The sequence below is a fragment of the Peromyscus eremicus genome, chromosome 20 (assembly GCF_949786415.1).
Source record: "Peromyscus eremicus chromosome 20, PerEre_H2_v1, whole genome shotgun sequence".
Classification (NCBI taxonomy): domain Eukaryota; kingdom Metazoa; phylum Chordata; class Mammalia; order Rodentia; family Cricetidae; genus Peromyscus; species Peromyscus eremicus.
In genome coordinates this window covers 9,097,391-9,111,651 of record NC_081436.1, presented here as the reverse complement: position 1 = coordinate 9,111,651, position 14,261 = coordinate 9,097,391, and the positions used below count along the sequence as shown (strand labels likewise).

The following is a 14,261-nucleotide window of genomic DNA, read 5'->3' as shown; positions in this document are numbered from 1 at the left end:
CCTACCTCTCCTGAGAGGTAGGTATAACCAGGTAATAGTAACTAGAGGGGAAGGGGGACAAGGCCCCACCCTTCCTATCTACAAGAAAGTTAATGATTTCTAGGAGGGGAAGAAACATCTTTAGTGATGTAGCCACTGCTAAGTTGCCATTCAAGAGTGGGTTAATATTAGCTTGGGTCTTATGTGGCTTTGTTACAAAACAAAACACCCTTCCCTTTGCTTCCTGGCCACAGTGAGGTGAACAGCTTGACTATGGGATAAAGGCTCCATCAAGCTTAGCAACAATGACCACGGACCGGACCCAACACTCTGAAACCCTGAGACAAAATACATCTTTTGTAGGGTAACAGGCCAGTGGAAAATTACCCTGTCCCTGGCCTGCCCCCAGCTCTGAGACTTGGAAATCCCCACCCTGTGACTCAGCCTTAAGGACCAAATAATGTTTCAGAGTTAACCTCCAAGCAATACTTCTGGCTGCCTGTACTTTTCCATTAGCTCCCTGTGTGGTGAATGCTCCAAGACCCTATAAAAGCTGCCCCGCCCCAAGCCCTCTGCGGTCTCTCTTTCTATTCAGAGGTAGTGGCCATTCTGTTCTTCTCCCCAATAAATCTCTTGTGTGAGGTTTGTTGCATGGTGGACTCTGTGATATTCCTTGGCTCCCAACTGCCAGGATGGCCTTGTGCCAGAAAAACCCTTACATCTTTCCCCACTTAATTTCCCTCAGATATTTCGTGACAGTAACACAACCCTGACACACTGCCTAGGACAAGTATCCAAAATGCACAAACAGGAGGCCAGGGGTGACTGAACATGAAGAGAATTGCATTGGGCAAGAAAAGGGGCATGCATCTAACAGGTTAGAGTGATCCAGGGTGAGGGTTCCCGAGTTCATCGTTTGTGGACAACTGGGAATGGCCATTGAGGCAGAAGGAACCGACGAAGAGGAGTAGGAGGTCTTCAGCCACATCATGCAGAAGCTGGTGGCCAACAGCTGAGACTTACCTTGTTGAGGCCAAGCCATCATCAAAACCACTATCTACCACCACATAGCTTTTTGATGAACTGAGAGAAGCCACAACGTCACTTAAGGTGAAGTGTTCCCAACTGTCAATCACATGTGGTGCTAATTAATTGTTAGCCCATTTGCTACAGGAGGACCTCTGACTAGGAGTCTAGGACAGAAAATGAACCCACCCCCCTTACACTGTATATGCAAAGGAAGTGAATACATACCCTCACAATGCATACTGTGGGCACAGTACCTTAGTTCTCCAAATAACAAATTCTCTGCAGGCCTGTTTCATTTGGTGTGTGGGAATGCACACGGCAGTGCAGACACACAGGTCGGAGGACCACTTGGAGTGAATTCTCTTTCCACATTGTGGGTCCTGGGGAGTCAATCTTGTTAGGATTTGTGGAAAGTGACTTTACTTGCTGAACCATCTCACTGGCCTGTTTCTAAATCAGCTCTTTAAAATGTTTTTCTTTTTCAAAATTCCTACCAAAAACATCACCCCTCCCCAGTGAAAAAGGATTCCGTACTGAAATGCAGACTAAGAATATACCAGTCATTTTCACATGAAGAGCACTGCTGGCCCCTTGGTCTTGAACTTCTCAGCCTCTAGAATTGGGAAATAAGCACTTCTTTATAAATTGCACCACGCGCATTGGACACTTATTTCCCCGGGGGTTGAGACTGGGTCTATGCAGCTCACGCAGCTCTGGAACATGCTGGAAGTTTAGGTACGCGCTACCCACTCAGTGCTCAATGTGGTGCTTTTATCATGGAGGGAACTACTGCTACATTCCTGTAGGGCAATTTTAATCTACATTAAGCACTGTTCTTGCCTAGGTTTCCAACTACTTAAAATCTCCTTCAATTTAAGTAAGCTAATGAAAACATCACACAAAATCACCAGGTATCAAGACTGTGCAAAATTATCCAAACATTTAAAATGTATTATAAAACCAACATAGACAACTCAAAGAGAAAAAATTTTATTGATATAAAATGCACTTATAAAATGTCCACAGAAGACATGTGATTTTTCACTGCTATATAAATTTATTGGGAATGTTATTCACATCTATTGTCACCTAAAACATACTGTAAACAATGAGTTATACCCTAAAACAAATGCATAACTGATTCTGCAATTGTTGGTTTAATCATTAGTAAGGTTACACGATCACATCTATGTTCTGGAATGTGCATTTACTTTGATGTAGTGTAATAGAATTCAGAGCATAACTGCACAGGGATACTTTCAAACAGTCACCAATGGTTCCGGATCTTCATGACAAAGAGTATTCCCTCTGCTTGAAACTGGAAGCTTTTGGCGATGGTCTGCAACGTGTCTCTAGGACTCTCACCACAGCAATCTGTGCGTGGGTGTGACTACGTGTGTACACGTAAAACTACACGTTTACCTCTAGTAAACCAGTGCAACATTACTGTCAACTGTTCTGCATATTTAAATATTAAAGTCTAAGTATTTGTAAACAAACAGAACACACAAATACCCAAATCTATTCTTAAAAAATTCCATCAGCCCATAACTCCTCTCACATGGTTTATGTGAATACAACTTAATTTTTGAAAGGCGTGTGTATTGCCTTCGGTAATAAGGCTTTGCAATGGGTGCTTCATAGTTCATACCATGAAATGTGCATTACTGACATTTATCTTATGCAGCATGAAGTTCAGGTCAATGACTTCCAAATCCTGAATACCATAGTCCATTTCAAAACTCCTCTAAGTTATGGCTCTGCAGCAGGTTTAGCAGATTAAATATGAAGTGTTCTAACTCCCTCTATTTCAAGTATCAAAGAACTCGGAGGCTCAAAATTTCTAGGTTGTAACTGAAAATACAAAGCTTCAGAAAACACATGTTTTGAGAAAAGTTATTAACTGAAACAAGATTCTTAAGCTAAGTATTATCTGTGTTAACCTGCTAAGCACGAGGAATTGATCATTTTAGATCTGAATACTTGCTCCCGAGTGATAAGACAATTTGCTTTAAGATTTAAAACTTGTAACAGTTTTCACTTTAGTTTTGTTTCCTTTTGAATGATACTTGAACTCTGTTCTGGCTTCACAGTACTTAGAATGAAGGAGTCATTTTGGAAACAGACATTTGGAAAGCTCTGCGAAGACCTTACAAGACTGTGTAGTCTTCCAGGACCATCAGAAACCTTTAAATCTGGTACCTTTAAAGCTTCAGAATGAGCTGGTTTTCTGAAATTGTAATGCTATAAAAAGAAAAGGTCAAAGTGACACACTGCTGCAGACGGTCCCTGCAGACAGTCCCAGTCTGAGCCCAGCTCTCAAGAGCAAGCAGCTTCCACCTGTCCCAGGCTCCCGATCACACTCATCAAGAAGTGAGCATCAGGGGAACTCAGACCTCACTACGGAGTATGAAAAAGCAAGTCCTCGGGCCTCTGGAACTGGCTCACCTATGTAAAATATTGAAGGTTATGTGGAAGTGTGGAATCAACACGCTATGAAAACAGTGTGACAAAACCAAACATTACTATGTTGAAATCTTGTCTAGCTTTAACTAAAAAATAGAAATCATGAGTCTTCTATAGCATTAATTTAAAAAATACATAGAAGTGAAAAGTGCTATTTTTCAAAAAGTACAATTTTCCTCCCAACTATATCAACATGGAATGATTTCAGTTCTCCTCGTACTAAAAGCTGGAATTTTACAAAACTATATTGCAACATTTAATCACATCATTTTAATCAGTAGTGGCTTCTGCTTCTGCTGGACCTCTAATCAGTCTTCGAATCCCTCTCTTTCCTGCAGGACCTTTTGGTTTAGCAAAACTCTGCTTATGCGCATGTTGCTTGGGATGTACTTCATCATAAAGGAAATCTGCAGTCAGCTCATCCCCATTGTCTATCTCAATCTGCAAAGGAGGAAATCAATAGTGAGAAACCATGTACAGGGAACATTCAAAACCGACCACAAGCAGTAAGCCAGCACACCTTCCACATGAGAGAACGCAAAGACTGTGGTTAAGTTCCCCTCCCGTCCTTCTGAGGGAGATGCTACAGCAGTCATTGAAACACAGTCAGTCAGTCCCCCTCTAGTCTGCTGCCTCTCACTGCCCCACTTCAAGTCACATTTACAAGCCGAAGTGAGTGCCCCGTCCTCCAGCTGCTCTGCTTTCTATACTCAAACACTGCACTGGCTCCCTCATTCTTGGGACACTTGGAATCGCTCTACTGAACAGGTGTGGGCCAATGATGGCCTACAGACCAAATCTCCAAACCAATTAAGAACACTTCACACTTTAAGAAAAACAACAAAACCGTGCAGGAGACCTATGGGACCGGCAAAGCCTAAGGTATTACTGTCTGACCTTCTGCAGAGTAAGCTGACCCTTTCTGAAAGGTCCTCCCACACAGCGAGTGACCCACAGAATCTAGAGTTGCTCGAGGCTCAGCACCCCAACACCAGCAGTTTGTAAGTCTTTCCTTATGCCCCACCTGCATTTAAGAACATATATGGAGATCTGGTAGCGGCACCCCACTTTGTAAACTGACAGAAATGCTCTGTGTATGTTATACTCCTAATGCTACAAATGGCCAATGAGCATTTGCAATTATCAGTGTTAGATTAAGAAACTGAATTTTACATTTTACTCAAGTGTACACTGAAATAGCCAAAAATGACCTGTAGCTATCACACTAGATAATACAGATCTACAAAGATGGGGATCATGGCAGATCATCCCCAGGCACTAAGCAGGTTCTGAGGATTTAGGGTGAAAACAATAAAATGAAACATTTCATTTCTAAACTACAGCACCCAGAAATGCACCCCATTGTACTACATGGAAATGACAGAATCTAGCAAAACTTTAACATTCTTAAATAGTAAAGTCTACCTTTCTGATCACATTCATCTGTAATTGTCTTTCTACAATTTCTAGCAGAGGGCTCTTGCAGCTAGAATACAGCATCCGTTCTCTTATGCTGCACGTGTATCCAGGCATTGAATAAATAAAAACTGTAAGGTAAAATAACAACAATTAGAAATATCAACTAAAGCAAGTCTATAAGCCTCCTAAAACTTCAACTAAGCCCCCAGCAAGAAATACCTAAGAATGTGGTGCTGAAACACGCTAAGCAAACTGAAGGTCCCATGGTGAGGACAATGTGTGACGTACCTATGGACTCTAAGTAGTCCCCTTCATGAGAATGCTTATACAGAAAGAAATGGTAACGTGCTGAATCCTTGGGAATCCTCTTTGGCAAATCTTTTAGTTCTGTATTTGTTGTGTTGGCCAAAATTATTGTTTCATTTTTTATATCTATTTCCTACCAAAAAGAAACAACATTTATTAAACAGGTAAAACAAGTTAACTTAAAAGACAAGGATGATGCACAGTTGTGAATTATCTGACTTTTTCATACATATATAGTACTTGGTGATTTAAAAAAACAAAACAGTGAGAGCCTGCCTCAAAAGAAAAAAATTAATAAAAAGCCAAGAAGGAAAAAACATAAAGCTAGGGCTGGAGAGATGGCTCAGCGGTTAAGAGCACTGGCTGCTCATCCAGAGGACCCAGGTTCAATTCCCAGCACCCACATGGCAGCTCACAACTGTCTGTAACTCCAAGATCTGACACCCTCACACAGACATGTAGGCAGAAACACCAATGCACATAAAATAAATAAGCTAATTAAAAAAAGGAACCACACAGGCCACAGCTACTGAGGAGGGCGGCCACTTTGCGGCTAGCGCATGCCTCTTACCAACTGCACGTAGTTGAGCTGTTTGTTGCTCAATTTCTCCAAAGCCTGGAAAGCATCTCGAGAAATAGGAAACGCCACTCCTTGTAGTGTCTGATGCTTTGTGTCCACACCCACGTCAGTCTGTACCTGAGACACAGATATAATTGGCAGGTAAAGCTTTAGTGCTTAGCAGTGTCTGAGGGCAAAAAGCAGAAAACTCCACTTAAAAAAAAAAGTCTCACTTACCCTTCCCCAATCTACAATTCAAATTCTTAAAACATTTTAAACTTAGAAGGCAAATCATCCTCACACTGATTTACAGTCCTGCTAGCATACTGTGGGCACGCAGAGAGCATGACACACGGGTATGAACTACTGGAGGGAGCCTTGACTGAGCAGCGGTATGGCTTTGGAGGTTTCCTTAGCTCAGCCTGGCACACGTTCAAGTAGGTACAGTAACTCTTCCAAAGGGTCATCAGGTTACCTCCTGAAGTGCAGACTGCTCTTGCTAGAAGTTGTGAATAGTAAAGTGTGCACAGTACACACAGAACTTTACTGTGCTCTACTGGACATAAAATACGACACAAACGCCATGCACTGAACTGAAATGATGACACAGGATCCAGACAGACACACTCACTAAGCTACAACGGCACACCTTCCAGATGTGAGGTTTTCTTTACTAACAGCGTGTAGTGTGTGTGGCTGACAGGAGGATACTTGAAGAAAGTGCTTCAGTGCGCATGTTTACAAATGTTCTACTTCATAGACGACAGCTAGTGTAGGGTCTCGTGTGCAAGATCGCAACAGAAAATCAAATACAAACTTTACTGAAGAAAAAGATGAATGGACAGTCTACAGCATGACACTGGATGATGAAAACATCACAGAACATATGCAAGTGCATACCCCAATATTATCCTCTGGGTTCTGATCGCAAGAAATAAAACAAACTATCAAACTTGTACAAAACAAAAAACAGTCACATAAAAAGCCCTACTCAAATAACTTTAAAATATATGCTAGCTCCTTGCCATCAACTTCCTATCAAAGGTACTAGCCATTTCCAGACTAGTCCAGCCTGGTATGGAGAAGAGTGAACAGTGGTTTGGGACACCTGTTCTTCTCTGTAAAGTTTCAGTAACTAAGATGGCTGCAGACAAATAATAAAATTATGGCTCCAACTTTACTGGCTTCAATATGCTTAACAAATACTCCACCTTCCACATATGTCTCCAAGTTCACAGAAGTTAAAGCCCATTTAGAGACCTTAAGCATTCTCTAGCATTTTCATTGGATTCTCTTTAGCAAACACTATTCTCTGAAGTAATATATTTTTAAAGAATTTTCTTTATGCAGTTGTATTAGATACAAAACTCTTTGCAAACAATGGGTAACACTTTTCTCTTTAAAAGTACTCATAGCAGGAGGGCGGTGGTGGCGCACACCTTTAATCCCAGCACTCGTGAGGCAGAGCCAGGAGGATCTCTTTGAGCTCGAGGCCAGCCTGGGCTACAGAGACAGATCCAGGACAGGCACCAAAATAACACAGAGAAACCCTGTCTCGAAAAAACAAAACAAAACAAAACAAAGTACTCATAGCACAGAGCTTTTGCAGGAAGCTTGTTTTAACATGTACATTTTGGGGACAGCCCTTTATGAACTGCAATTAGTTCAATATGAATGTTTTACTATTTTTTTTTTCTGAAAACACATTAAGCACACAGATCTTTTTCTAAACCAAACAGAATAAACCTAACCAACCCAACATCTGATTTCCAGTTACCTCTGTGTCTATTCATTCAACACACTTGAAACCTTGGAAGCATTAAAATTGTAACTTACCTCATTAATTTTAATCTGTCGTAACTCTTCCTCTGCTGCAGTCAGTGGGGCGGGGGAGGACAGGGACAGCAAATGCTTTTTATATCCATGTAACGATACATCTTCCTGTAAGCAAAGCAATGGGTAAGTATTTTCCAGAAACACAACCAAAGTGAGGCTACATCAGGAAAAACAAAATTAATAGAAAAATTAAGTGATAAAAAGCAGCTGTAAGAATTTTACTCTTCTTACTTTAATCCCCTATTTTGAAAGTTTCAAAACTTTTAACAACTGTCTCCTTTTCCTCAAGTTTATAATCATTAAATCTTTTGACTGAGTTTGATCAGCCAAATAATGAACTGATCAAGCCTCAAGCCTATGGGACATCTGTAATTTACCATCTGCAGAAAACTGGCCTACAGATACCAATCTTTTTATTAAAATCACTTATATAGTATTTGCAGAAGCACTCATATAAGAAAAAAGTACTTCAAAGAGATGTGCTTATGAGCATTTTGCTCCTAGAAGGCTGAGAGTGAGGGAGCTCGGATGGTTTGATGGATGAGAGCAAGGAAGCTGAGAAGCCAGCCCAGCTCATTGTTAAAGTGTGGGAGCGGGGGAGATACATGCCTCCTCTATTGGCGAAAGCATATCATTTTCTGAAACAGAAGCATAAACCAGCTGTTCAAAGTCTATTCCAATCACCTTAATTTGTGAATATAGTCATAAATGCATCAATTTCCCATACATCTTAGAGGATAATTATACTTCAATAGTGTTTATTCTCAATATCAATAGATACAAGTGAATTAATTAGCATGAACTTGCATATCATGAGAAATAACAATACTCTTCTTATGCTTGAGACAGGGTCTCAAAATGTAGCCCTGGCTGTCCTGGACTCAGTACGTAGACCAGGCTGGTATCAAACTCAAAGAGCTCTACCTCCCAAGTGCCAGGATTAATGGTGTGTGCCACAATGCCTGGCTTCACCAGTTTTGTTTCCTGTTCTGGTTTTGGGGTTTTATTGAAACACATAAAAAGCACACAAACATAAGTTCTGCACCTTTACTGTTCCAAATACTTCATCTTTAATGTGGCCACCTCCAAATTCTTTTTTCAGGGTTGCTCTTGTTGCTGCATACAACATTTTTTGACGAACCTATACAATTGTGAAAGTTTTACATGTTAACAGTATTATCATTATAAAAGAAAGCAAGGATATAGTAAAACCTTCAAGTACTTAAATCAATATGGCTGATACTCACTGACACTAACGACTATAGCCATTAGTGACCATTAAGGTAGATTTAAAATTATACTTTTTTAAAGTAGAAAATAAACTCCTAACTTTATCCTAAAAAAAATTTACTAAAATACTATTTCAAAATATTAGGGGAGAAATTAATATAAAATAACCTTTATAGTGATATTTTACTCAAAGCTAGAGCAGACATTACTAATTAAGAATCAAATATTCATGCATTCCTGATGGCAAATACCAGCAGATGAGGAACAGTGGGATGAAAAGACACACGTTTTATTATTAAACAGCTTTAGTAGCTTTCATAGATATCAATTAACAGAAACACTTTCATAATTCTAAATGGTGAAATCCGCTATTTCTTCCAGAATTAAAAATGGGTAATCGTTTGAGAATATCTAGATAGCATTAAAAAAATAGCTTTTTATAAGAAATCTGAGTCTTTAAAATCTTGGGCAGTATCTAAAACCTAATTCCATCTTTTACTTTATTTAGTCTACTATCAACTCTCTTTTGTTGTTTTGTGACAGGATTATCCCTCTATGGGAAATGATTGCCCCTTCTTACCCTTCTTTTAGCCTGAAAATATTTTAGAAAAAAAATTCTTCCCAGCATTTAATGTTTGAAAAAAAAAAAAAAACTACAAAAAATTACTCACATGAGAATGATCTGGAGACCATGCAATGAATATCCATTCATATCCCTGGGCATTCTGAGAGTCTAACCTGAATAATACATAGCACGGTTGCTTGTCCTCCAGCAGGGGCAACACAAAGGAATCGTAATCCCGTTCCCAGGAATCAGAAGGCTGACTACATGATCCGATCACAAGCTGCTCTAGGAAATGAAAATTTCAAACAGATAAATGGTTTGCACTATCAGGTGATGATAGGATGAAGACAAGAAAAACGAGTTATTTCTCTACTACTGCTTTTCCATAAAAATTGAAAAGGTGGAGCTATACAAAATAATTATGATGTGAGGCATTACTGAGAACGAATAATATAAAGATCTTAGAAAAAGCATGGTTAAAATATTTTATATAATAAGGAACAAACAAAAATGGTAATAGCTGAGTTAAATGTTCAAATAAAGGGCAATTAGATAGTTGTTAAAATGTTTATGCTGAAAATTTTATGTAAATTTTATATAAAACTTCATTTACTCAAAACGGTAATTCTTAAAATTGATAATTGTAAAGAATTATGAAACAAGCGTTAGCTCCTACTTGACAGCAACACTGCTGACTTAACATGTTGCCCAAGAGCATAAACTAGAATTGGGAGTTGTCAGTTTTCAAGTACTATCTTGCAGAATTCAGTAAGATTCTGAAGGGAGTCTTCCAGAGAATCACTTGGGCACACGGATAGGTTCTACTATACCACCACACAGCAGCAGGGCACATGGACAGGATCTACTATATCACCACAGAGCAGCAGGGCGAGCCAGTGACAGCCGCTATCTTCCCTCAGAGAATGTGCAAACCGGTGGTACAGGCAAGTGAAAAAACTCGATTCGTGTTTTAAAAGAATTCATAGACGATCAAAACAAATCACACATACAAAAAAAAATCCCATAAATGAAGAACAAGAATAAAACAATATGCAGTTTATGTGAACTTAAAAACTCAAAACAGAATTATGTCTATGTAGGCATTTAGGGAAAGGGAACTGATCATATGTAAAAAACTTTCAAACTGTAGCTGCCCCAGGGAAAAAAGAGAAGTCCAGCAGTCAAAAGATATTTTTACATCAGAGAAACAGTAACATTTAAAAAGTTAAATTTGGTTCGGAGCAAACTATAAAGTACTAAGTCCTTGATTGAAGGGGTAGGCATTTATTTTTTTATTCTCTGAAATTTCCTAATTTAACATTTTTCTCAAGATTAAAAAAAAACCTGGAAAACATTTAGGAATAGAAATTTTCCTTCTGAAGTGCTTATTAGATACATTTTATCTTCCCATTTTGTTTACTAACTAGTCACTTAGGAGGTAAGAGCATTCACAATTTTAGCTATTTTGAAGTAGACATTTGTTCCTATTAAATATTGTAAGATTTTTCTAAGCTATTTTCACATTTTAATAAGCAGAAAAATGAAAAAACAAAGTTGATTTATTTCCAGTTCATGAAAAAACAAGTTATTTTTTGAAAACAAAAGGTTCTAGGGTATCTGAGGAGGCCAAGGGGATGCTTTCCGCACATTTGTTTGGACATGAGGTTTTTATGGGTGACTTCAAATTCATCTAGTTCTGATGTGGTCACTCAGCCAGTTTTCCCAATCACACAGTTACTGTTAAGGAGTCCATTTATAATTTGCCATGTTCTTAGAATGTTTCCAAACAAGAAATGGTAATATTCCTCTCTCTACTCTAGGGTCCAATCAGACAAAAAACAAAAGCATTGAAATGTTTCTACTTCAAAACACACTTTACTGCATTAACTTACAAATACTTAGTTTTGTTTGTTTTAAATAGTGGCCTGGTTACTGATTTCCATTCTAGAAGAGGAAGCACTAACATTAGACATGGATTCTAGTGCAGAAAGATACACAAAAGATGAAGCTATCATACCAGAAACTATCTGGGGTTTCCCCCATAGCTACACAATTTAAAAGGAAAATAAGGCTGAAAGGCAAAAGTTGAACTTGTTTCATGCTGATTAATAGTTCAAATTACTAATAACACTTGGAAACCTGAAACTGTAACATCGAATACTCAAAGGACACATAGTATCTTAAAATGTTAACTAACCATTTTCAATAGATATTTTCAGAAGTCTGTACTTCCCGTCTCTGGCTCTGGCAAAGATCTCTTTAACATCTTCACTTGCTGGGGAAAATGATAAAGAAAAATAAATCCATTTTTAGCCTAGAAGTACTTTATTTTGCTCTTTACACAAACAGCATAAAGAAAAATGTAGAATATATAGCACTTTCTTATTATTATAAAACAAAAGCACAAAATATGGGCATTGACTATTATTAAAAAAATAAATACTAAATTTTAAAAGTACACGAACTCAACAATTTAGCTACAGAATTCCATAGCAGAAGTAACACTGAGGTGAATACTTTTAGTCAAACTCAGTAACAGACGAATTACTTCATGTCTGAAAACGTTGTAAGTTGCTTCTATAGTCCAATTTTAACTTTGTGATAGCGTCTTCATTTCCTGTATCTGTCCATCAAAAACAACAGGATCAAGTCTCGTACTCTGATTAAAGAAAAAGCTTGTAAAAGGCACTAGATCTTACACTGTTGATATCTTTCTTGTATCTCTCAAAAAGCTATCGTTGTCACTGAGCAAATAAACATTTAATAACCTATGCCTTGTGTACTCATTACAGCTTCCATTTTCATTCTTGGGTTGGTTTCCAGCAAGACTATAAGTCTTGCTATAAAAGGCTCAAACATCAAACTTAATCATTAATTTTGACGCATTTAAATGCCAAAATTAACACGGAAAGACAAATGTTTTTAGAAATGGGACTATTTTTTACCCGGGTGTGTATGAAAGAAAGAGGAGGTGTCAAAAACCCTTAAACACAAAACAAGTTATTATCTGGTCACCTGAGAGAAACACTCAGTTGACTATTACAGGAAGTGTTCTAGTTTATGTCAGAACTCGTTAAATAACTCCAGGATATATTATTTGATTCTAAGGAGGTGAGTACTTTCAAGTTGCCTATTTTCAAACCAGGAAATAATGGAGGGTTAAGATACACAAGTATCTCCACGGGGTGATCAGGTGCAGCCACAGAGACCAGGTTTTTCATGCTGCCCCGGGGGAGCATCCAAAGATGGAAAAACACTTCCTCCTCAGGATTTCTCCGAGAGGAAAGCACGCTCCCGTTCTGAGATAAAATCCGGGGAGTTTGGGAGGCAGCCTACAGCTGCGGGATTTGTTTGTTTTTCAAATGATCTGAGTGCTGGCACAATCTCCTTGCGGGGAGGGGGACCGAGGAAAGGCGCTCGGCTTGGCCGGCCTGGGGTCTTCCTGCTCCGGGAGCCAGGGTCAGGAGGCGGCGGGTCGGCCCCGTACCGCTCCACACGTCTGGGCTCTCCTGCAGGCACTGCCTGTTAACGTGGCGGCGGCCGGGTAGGGCCGCCAAGGGACACGATCCGGGCCGTCGCACCCAGAGCTCCAACGCCGTCGGCGCCTCCAGCGCTCGGGCCCGCCGCCTCCCGGGAGCCCCTGCCCCGTGGCGCCGTTACCTTGGATGCCGGTCTGGTGGGACATGGCGGCGGCCGCAGGTTCCCGGCTCCGGCGCAGGGTGCGGCAGCGGCACCGGCCGGCGGATCCAGGAAGTAGCGGCTCCGCCTGCGCGTCATCTGCCCGCGACTCTCCGCCCCGCCCCCAGCACCAGCCGCCTTCGCCTGCAGGACGTAGGCCCCGCCCATATTTCCGCCCCCGTCCTTTCACTGGCTACTCTCGCAAACTCCGCCCCGCCAGGCTTTGGCCACGCCTTTCCCGTAACTGGCCCCGCCCCTCGCTCCCCGCCCTCTGCTCCGGTACCTCACTCAGCAGGCTGCACCCTATGGCGACGTGTTGCGTGCCTACACGTGTCTGCACAGCGACCCTGCCAAAAATTCTTAGAGGGGAAAATGACCATTTCCCCAAACATACGTTTTCTGCGTAAAAGACATGCTTTTTGTTGTAAAGGAAAGGCCACTTGAAGGCGACAGATAAAACAGCTAAGCATTTGCATACCATGAGCAAGATGGGATTCAAGACGCTCCTGGGACAATTTTAAAATATGAGACTGTAGAGTCCTCCATCATTTACCCTGTTATTTGACTTTTAAGCTGTTCACTTTTCAATTAATCACTCACACAAAACCGTGGTTCTCACCTCAAGGAGAAGAAAAAATAGTTTATTCTGAAACCAAATATGTGGCAATGGGTGGAGGGGCACAAATTCATTTCACCCCACCCTGCACCCCTCAGTATCATGTTCCAACCTGATAACACTTTTATGAATTTTTTTTTGTAGTAGCAGAACAAAAGAAAATTACAAATCATGGCATCTTTAAAATGTATATTTGGTGGGGACATGGGGCTAGACCAAAGTGGAGAAATCTCTGCTACCTGTTCAGATATTACCTGATGACATTTGTAACCTTTAAGTGGTAGAAGCTAAGTGGTCTGTACATCCCAAAAAATTTTACCTCATGGTTCCAAACATGGATGTTAAGTAAGACACAGGAGTGGGCAGTGAATGGGATGGTCCAAGATAATTTGGTTTGGGAGGGACCTACAACACAGTCCTACACAATCAGGTAGTTCTAGTCAGGCAGGCAAACTTTTTGAGTCTTTAGCAGGTATGGGGTGGCTTTCTTCCCAGGAATTTCAATTCACAGCACTTTAAGAGATCTCCTTGTCCTTTCTCTGGGTCCCCAAAGAACTGAGGATACAGCCACTGAACCA

General features: G+C 40.3%; 1 protein-coding gene across 1 annotated transcript; it reads right to left on the bottom strand.

Moving 5' to 3' along the window:
- Positions 1 to 1,982: 1,982 nt before the first annotated feature.
- Positions 1,983 to 13,183, bottom strand: Twf1 (twinfilin actin binding protein 1). The gene is made up of 9 exons (XM_059247459.1): positions 13,050 to 13,183; positions 11,587 to 11,664; positions 9,496 to 9,674; positions 8,640 to 8,735; positions 7,595 to 7,699; positions 5,771 to 5,896; positions 5,182 to 5,332; positions 4,900 to 5,021; positions 1,983 to 3,915 (listed from the first exon to the last, which is right to left on the bottom strand). Exons 1-9 carry the CDS (start codon positions 13,072 to 13,074, stop codon positions 3,745 to 3,747), a joined length of 1,053 nt encoding a protein of 350 aa, XP_059103442.1. The 5' UTR covers positions 13,075 to 13,183; the 3' UTR covers positions 1,983 to 3,744.
- Between the last annotated feature and the right edge of the window lie 1,078 nt (positions 13,184 to 14,261).